The sequence below is a fragment of the Frankliniella occidentalis genome, unplaced genomic scaffold (genome assembly GCF_000697945.3).
Source record: "Frankliniella occidentalis isolate FOCC.00 unplaced genomic scaffold, Focc_3.1 Scaffold39, whole genome shotgun sequence".
NCBI classification, from domain to species: Eukaryota; Metazoa; Arthropoda; class Insecta; order Thysanoptera; family Thripidae; genus Frankliniella; species Frankliniella occidentalis.
The window spans coordinates 560,615-567,252 of record NW_026267169.1 but is presented as its reverse complement, the minus strand read 5'-3'; the positions used below and the strand labels follow the sequence as shown (position 1 = coordinate 567,252).

General features: G+C 55.6%; 2 protein-coding genes across 3 annotated transcripts in view; one reads left to right on the top strand and one right to left on the bottom strand.

Moving 5' to 3' along the window:
* Positions 1–2,752, top strand: part of LOC113212998 (alpha-crystallin B chain) — a 29,769-nt gene extending 27,017 nt beyond the window's left edge. For both annotated transcript variants that reach the window (XM_026431899.2, XM_026431900.2), the window contains one exon: positions 1,677–2,752. In XM_026431899.2, the coding sequence (XP_026287684.1) occupies positions 1,677–1,874 (198 nt within the window). In that variant the 3' untranslated portion in view covers positions 1,875–2,752. The remainder of the gene's footprint in view (positions 1–1,676) is intronic.
* Positions 2,753–3,121: 369 nt separating this feature from the next.
* LOC113212997 (probable cytochrome P450 301a1, mitochondrial) lies at positions 3,122–6,366 on the bottom strand. Its single transcript, XM_026431897.2, has 11 exons — positions 6,167–6,366; positions 5,929–6,073; positions 5,729–5,859; positions 5,542–5,645; positions 5,349–5,465; positions 5,183–5,259; positions 4,744–4,945; positions 4,251–4,419; positions 3,922–4,167; positions 3,637–3,843; positions 3,122–3,521 (listed from the first exon to the last, which is right to left on the bottom strand). The coding sequence occupies exons 1-11, from the start codon at positions 6,215–6,217 to the stop codon at positions 3,414–3,416; spliced, it is 1,557 nt and encodes a 518-aa protein (XP_026287682.1). The 5' UTR covers positions 6,218–6,366; the 3' UTR covers positions 3,122–3,413.
* Positions 6,367–6,638: the final 272 nt, after the last annotated feature.

Sequence of the window (6,638 nt, the reverse complement as noted above, 5' to 3'; positions counted from 1 at the left end):
CCCCCCCCCGAACCTCTCCCCTCCTCCTCTTCTTTCCCTTTGGCTTGGCAGGCCGCTGGTTAAGATTACAAGGACGGACGGCCCTGCGGGAAAAGGGAAAGAGGAAGTACTGGATGAAATAGGGCGCGTGCGAGGGAGAGAGAGACGGAGAAATGCAGGCTGTAATTAAAAAGAGAGAGAAAGGGATGAAGATTGAGGTTTGCGGTTGTAAACAAAGCCCGGGGGTTTGTGACCAGGACGTCACTTGGGAACATGAAGCATCCCCTAACACACACGTGCACACTCCTTCACACGGAGACATTTTTCACGTGGGCGGCTGCGGGAAGGGGAAGAGGGAGGAGGGGATGGGGGATCACGAGGCCATACATAAGGGCTGCTTGTGCGGAGCGGCACTGCGGTAGCGGCGGCGCCCTCCCGGTGAGCGGCGATTAGACAGGCAATTGGGTCCTGGAGCTGCAGCGGGGGGAGGGGGCCTCCATTCGGCTGTTAAGGTGCTGATGGCATCGCTGCGAAAGCCCGGGGGATGGAGGAACGCCGGGGAGTAACGTAGCGGAACGTCGTTGTTAGTCGGTTGGGGGTTAGGGGGAGGGCGGGGGGCCCACACCGCGGCGGAGCAGCGCCCTCCTCGCCGCAATCGAGCCCCCCGCCGCCCTAACCGCTACCCCTAACTTTTCCTTTCCCAATCTACGCTCAGCCCCCCTTCACCCCAAACCCCGACCCCGGCGGCCCACCCTCATTGGGGGATGCCTCCTAACTGCGACCACCTTTTCCCCCTCCTGCTCTGCGTTATTTTCTTCCTTCTTGTAATGGCTTGGTTTTCTTCAGCCCGTCTTTTCCCGACCATGTTCCTATGACTGCCTCATTGTCGGTCCTTCAAAACTGACTGAAAATATTGTTATATCATTTTTTTCTCTGGCTTGTGTCGTCCGTGTCGCCACCGTCGAGTTAGTCTGGTGGGCGCGGGCGGGCCCTGTGTATGGTCGCATCGATCTAGAAGCCGCGTGCGTGCGCGTGTGTGAGTGTGTGTGTGAGTGTGTGTGAGTGTGACCTTGCAGGCGGCGTGCCCCCGCGCCCGGCAGGCGGACAGACAGACAGACAGGACGGGCGTTCCGTTCACGTATTGTCCTGCTGGGCGCTGGGCGCCGAGGGGCCCGGGCGGAGCCATGGGCCGACAGAGGCGGCTGGGAATGTCTGATAATAACTACTCACAAATGGCCCGCTTCAGGGCGGCAGGGACAGTTTTATGGGGGTTAAACGAAGGGCGAAGTGGCCAGGGGGGGGGGGGCTTTGGTATTGCATTAGCATTTCTCTCTGCGTGATTCTCTCTCTCCCCTTCTCCCCCCGTCATTTTGCGCCCCTTACTGTGGCTCTTTCGTCGTGTAACTTGTTGGGATCTTTTTACGGCGCCGCTACAAATTGAGCCCGACCTCCCTCCTCCCACCTCAGATCTCAATGATGCTGCAGTCCTTCCCGCACCCGCAGTGCACTTGCGCCCGCTTGCGCTCCCACGCAGCGTTGCTGGGGGGCTGGACGACCACTCTAACGAGCCTCCCTGAGGGGCTGTCTGGAGGGGCTGGAGGGTGGCTGTTGGAGCTCTTTTCAGTCCCGGTGGGATTGGACGGACAACCTCAGTGGACTCTGACTAACCCGCACCTTTTTCTTTCTTTTTGTCGCAGGTCCACGCCAAGCACGAGGAGAAGACGGACAGCAAATCAGTGTACCGTGAATACAACCGAGAGTTCCTCCTGCCCAAGGGCACCAACCCCGAGTCCATCAAGTCGTCCCTGAGCAAGGACGGCGTCCTCACCGTGGAGGCCCCCCTGCCCCAGAACGCTCTCGGGCCCGCGGAGAAGATGATCCCCATCGCCCACTGAGGCGCCCTCCCCGCCCCGCCTGTCCTCGCACCGCGCCCCGCATCGCCCCGCCACGCCTCGCCACGCCCCTGCGCGCCTGCCGCCGCCACTTGCTTGTTCGTCTCTACGTTTGAAGCAGTGGACTTACATGAGCTACCTGCGAGCCCTTTGGACCGGGCCGCTCAGCGCGTAGGGTGCAAGAAAAAAAAGTACATCAAAAATGAGAAGCTAACCCACATGTGGCCGCTATGGTGCAAACAAATTATTTATTTATTTGTACTTTAAAAGTATTAATAACCGTACGTCTATGTTGGCATTATTAATAATAATTTAAGCGCCTAACGGACATGGATATAGGAACGGACAGTCTGTTGTTTTGTTGAAGAATGCATTTTGGTTTGAATGGTATATTTGTAAGATTTTATGAAGCTACATTAGCTTTACTGATGAAATCCGTACGAGCCCAGTTTGCTTAAAATTTTAGTCACGACTTTCGATCGTCAATTTGTATTAGTGATAATTCTGATTCTGGATGACCTCGTAGCAAATTTAAAGTATTACTGCCTGTAAACTGTAGACAACCTAGTCGGCCGCGTTAAATATGTGCAATGTTTCGCATAGGAATTAAGTCTGCTTTTAGCATTTTCACCAGTGATTTATTTGCTAGAGATGCGAACTTTTATTTGTTGTCTGTTATTTGTAGACTCTAGAACAATTGACCCCTCCCTATATTCCAGGACTATGTTTATTTTTCCAGAATTATGACCTTTTCGTCCAACCCTTAACCATCCTAAAAAATGGTTTCTAATGGATATTTTTTTGACTGTTTTGTATTTTTCAATGTATAGCATTCTTATGTGACATATTTTTGTTCTTTTAAATAAATTTAGACGTTGTTATTCGAGTGTTTTTGTCTACCCTCAATCATTTAAACCAATGGAAAAATTTAACAACCAGCCCGCGTCCGAGCAGGGGGGGGGGTGGGTCGATCCTCCTAGGGCGTCTTCTCGCGAGTCTCACGTTTCGCCTCCAAATTCTTTCTCAGTTCTGTCTTGGGGCGCAACAAGCTGCCAGCCCTTCTCCCCTCCCTCGCCTTCGCGGACTTGCAGACAGAAGGCCCGTGCCTCTATTTCTAGACGGTCGCTCAGCTGGTAGCCGCGGCCGCCTGTACCTCTTGGACCCAACCGCGGGCCGAGTAGGCAGGGTGCCCGAATGCTGGCGGCTAGGCAACAACTGGGGATTCGCAGGGTGCACTCAGGCTAAAAGAGTACCATTAAAAATCTATGGCAGTCATATTAAATACGTAGTGGTGCTTATTACGTTTTACAAAGGCCCAAGCTCCTCCGTTCCACTTAAAACTAAAAATACTTTGCTTTGTCAGTAACCAAAGAACACCAGTGAACACGTTGCTGCTCACCTAATGTTCTGTTCGGCACATTTAAGGCCACAGTGCACAGCAGCCGGACGCAAAGGGGTGAGGCTGGGCTAGGTCACCCTAGTTGGCATCCATTATCACAATGTGATCGCGCTCGACCCTCTCCGACGAGCTTTGGATGGAGACTACCGCTCCTTCATGGTGATCTTGAGCGGGCTGGAGTACTGGACGAAGAGTTTCTGCTCCACCTGTGGTTCCGGGTGGTGCCACTCCAGGTTGTGGGAGCGGAACAGCTGCAACAGAGACGGTGTTACGGACCCGTAGGGTGCGCAGCTACGTACGCCCTGGCGATAGGCAACCCAACGTGCAGCCCTGTTTAGCGGAAGGCCCCAGTCCCACTTCGCTCACCCTGGCGCACAACACCTCCATCTCCAGATCGGCGAACCTCTTGCCCGCGCACATGCGGGGGCCGAAGCCGAACGGGATGTTGACGAAGGCGTGTCTGGGCTTGAGCTGCTCCTGGCCGGGCAGCCAGCGCTCGGGGAGGTACTCGGAAGCCCGGGGCACCAGCCTCTCGTCCCTGCACATCGTCTTGGTGCACACGATGGTGTGGGTCTGGAACGCGGAAACGTATTAATGCCCATAATGTGCCTCAGCAGCTGGTCGATCTGCTGAGCGTTTCCCGATACTCACTCCTTTGGGGATGAGGTAGCCGTTGAGGACAACGTCCTGGTTGGCAGTGCGCAGGATGCCGGTGACGACGGCCTGCAGGCGCATGGCCTCCTTGATACAGGCGCGCAGGTACTTGAGCTTCTCGAGCACGCTGGCCGTCAGAGGCTGCCCCGCCTCCCACTCGCGGTCCAGCTCGGCCTGCAGCGCCCTTTGCTGCTCCGGGTGGGTGGCCAGGAAGTACAGCAACGAAGACGTCTGGTGCGCAGTCTGCGGGGGAGAAGAGCGCAGGTAAGCGTCATAGGGGATCAGCACCAGCCTGCGGGTCACTACTTGGCCGTCGACGGACTCACCGTGTCTATGCCGGCCAGCATCATGTCCAGCGCGAACGCTACGCCCTTGTCCGAGTCGTGGCTGTTGACGAGCAGCCGCTCCAGGACGCTGAACTGGCGCGAGGCGATCTCCTCCTCGGACAGTTTGGAGAGCCGGTCCACCACCTCGTTCACGTGCCTCGTCGCCATCCTGGAGTCATCGGGAACGTCCCGTGAACATGAAAAGGTGCCCCCGTAGCTACACCCCGCTGCCTGGGCTTGGAGTATCGCCGCGAGTCGGCCGCGGGGTATCGCTGGTGGGTGGGTGGGAGGGAAGGCTCGGAAGCGCGGGAAGCCCGAACAGTGGGGTGAGATAAAGGAGAAATGTGCCCCAAAACTGCCGCGCTTGTCGATCGTTTTCACAACTGTTCGCTATCTCGACGGAAACCGGATCGTTTGACGTGTGAGTTCTCCTTACTGTATAGGGTTTACCAGAATTCGTATCCTGGTCCGACCCGTTGCTGCCCGCACTCACTCCGTGAAGGTGTCCATGGAAGACTTGAGCTGTCTCCAGGTTGGCGTAGAGATGTACTTCCAGGGGGAGAGCCCAAACTCGAGCTTTGCCATGGCGTCAAAGGTGTTCTTCACGAGCTCCACGAGGCGGCCGGCATCCGAATCTGGGTGGATGTTGTTCTCCAGCATCCCCAGCCGCGTGTCCAGGGCGACATAGGTGATCGCTATGGATTAAATAAAACATCAATAAAATCTGCAAATTTGTGAAGGCGTTGGTAGTCGGAAATTACTTTCGTGAGCACATTGTGTGCTTATCTCAAAAAGTGGTATTCTACCACCTCCGACACTTGGGTCATAAAAAGTCGCAGAGCAGCAGAGGCTCCCGCTCCTCACATCCCCCGGGACTCAACGAGTTAGTTAAATTGTGTATACATTGTCAGGTGTCCGCGCAGGTGTCTTACATTCGGCAGCCCATTTCTTAATCTCAGTCGTGAAGTCATCTGGCATCTGCTGATTAGCGTCTCTTATCGATTTCATCCTAAATGAAAAGCAAATGCAATTTCGTACTGAAGACAATAACCCAGTAAACTCAGAGTAAATTCAGATAGATGCATCACTCTCGCATACCTTTGAATGAATTCTTCAGCGACCGCGTTGATCGGTTCTACATACACTTTAACATTTCTCGGTTGCACAGCAACTTGATTGACAGCTGAACGAAACTTTTGCCACACCTCTCCATTTCTGTGAAAAGATAATACTCGTATATTTTCAGCATTGGTGTAAGATCTTTGTTGAGCAGAAGTGGAAATAGACGCACGCTGTTCCCAGACTGAACTGCAGGTTTTTCCTGTAGTTCTTGTAGTAGTAGTCAATACTGGAAATTCCCTCTCGAATCGGCCACTGGCCCTCAGTACGAAATATCTGCCCAACAGACAAAAATAACCGAAAATAACACTCATCAAGGCACGGACACAATGTTTGCTCAACAAACTACACGACAGTACCTGCTGCGCCGCTGTTGGGTCCGCCACAAACAGCTTGGTGTCAGTCAGCATCCCCTCCAGCTTGACGATAGGCCCGTAACGCCGGACGAGCGTGTCGGGGATGTCGTAGGGCGCGACACCGGCAAAGTCGCCTGCAAGCAGCGAAAGCCGAAATGTTCGGTGCGCCAGCTCTACGAACAGGAGCCGCTTCTGACACTCACCTCCGGGGAAGAACCTCCAGAGGTTGCCCAGCACGGGCAGGGGCTTGGGCCCCGGGACCTCGGAGAAGGGCTTCACCTCCTCGTCGGTCGCAAGCGTCGGAGTCGCGGTCGCCGTCATGGAAGACCGGAAACGCACCGCCGGAGCCTATTCCAAACGGGTACTCATTTATCCTTCATCAATCATCTCGGCTGCTAACCGGATTGGTTGCAATCGTTGTTTAAAACAATGCTGGCTTGCCTGGGCACCGATGGCGATGGGCCGCGTCCTCAGGAGCGCCGTTCGCCTCATGTTCACGGCTTCTGCTTCACTCTGGTCCTGGTCGTCGAGTAGGTGGGGACGGACGGACTCGGGGAGGAGGCCGCGGTCGTCGTTGTGGCGGCTGCGGCTGCGCGTCGGGCTTCAAGACACTGCACGCGCGCCACTGACGCGTTAGTGCGGTATCTGTCGGTTTCAGGCGCGGCAGCCGGGCGGAGCTAGCAGAGGTAGCAGGGGCGGGGACGAGACGAGCAGAAGTAGAAGTAGAGTGGCGTACGGGGAGTGTCGCCCCATCTTGTTTATTATTGTGCGCTTCTAGCCGCCTGGTCAAGCTTCTCCGGGAAGCGGCCTGCCTGGGGCGTGGCGGAGGGGAGGGGGAGGGCGCAGCTCAAGCCAGCGGGGGGCAGGGCTCCGCCCGGCTCCGCTTCCTCACATTACATTTATCAGTTTGCGG

Bases quoted from the DNA above. Each gene is read 5' to 3' on its own strand.
- LOC113212997 (XM_026431897.2), bottom strand. From the start codon at position 6,217: ATGAGGCGAACGGCGCTCCTGAGGACGCGGCCCATCGCCATCGGTGCC. The intron at 5,646-5,728 runs GTACTGTCGTGT...TCTGTTGGGCAG, and splicing joins ACCCAACAGCGGCGCAGCAG to ATATTTCGTACTGAGGGCCA. The intron at 4,946-5,182 runs GTAAGACACCTG...TTTAATCCATAG, and splicing joins TAAGAAATGGGCTGCCGAAT to CGATCACCTATGTCGCCCTG.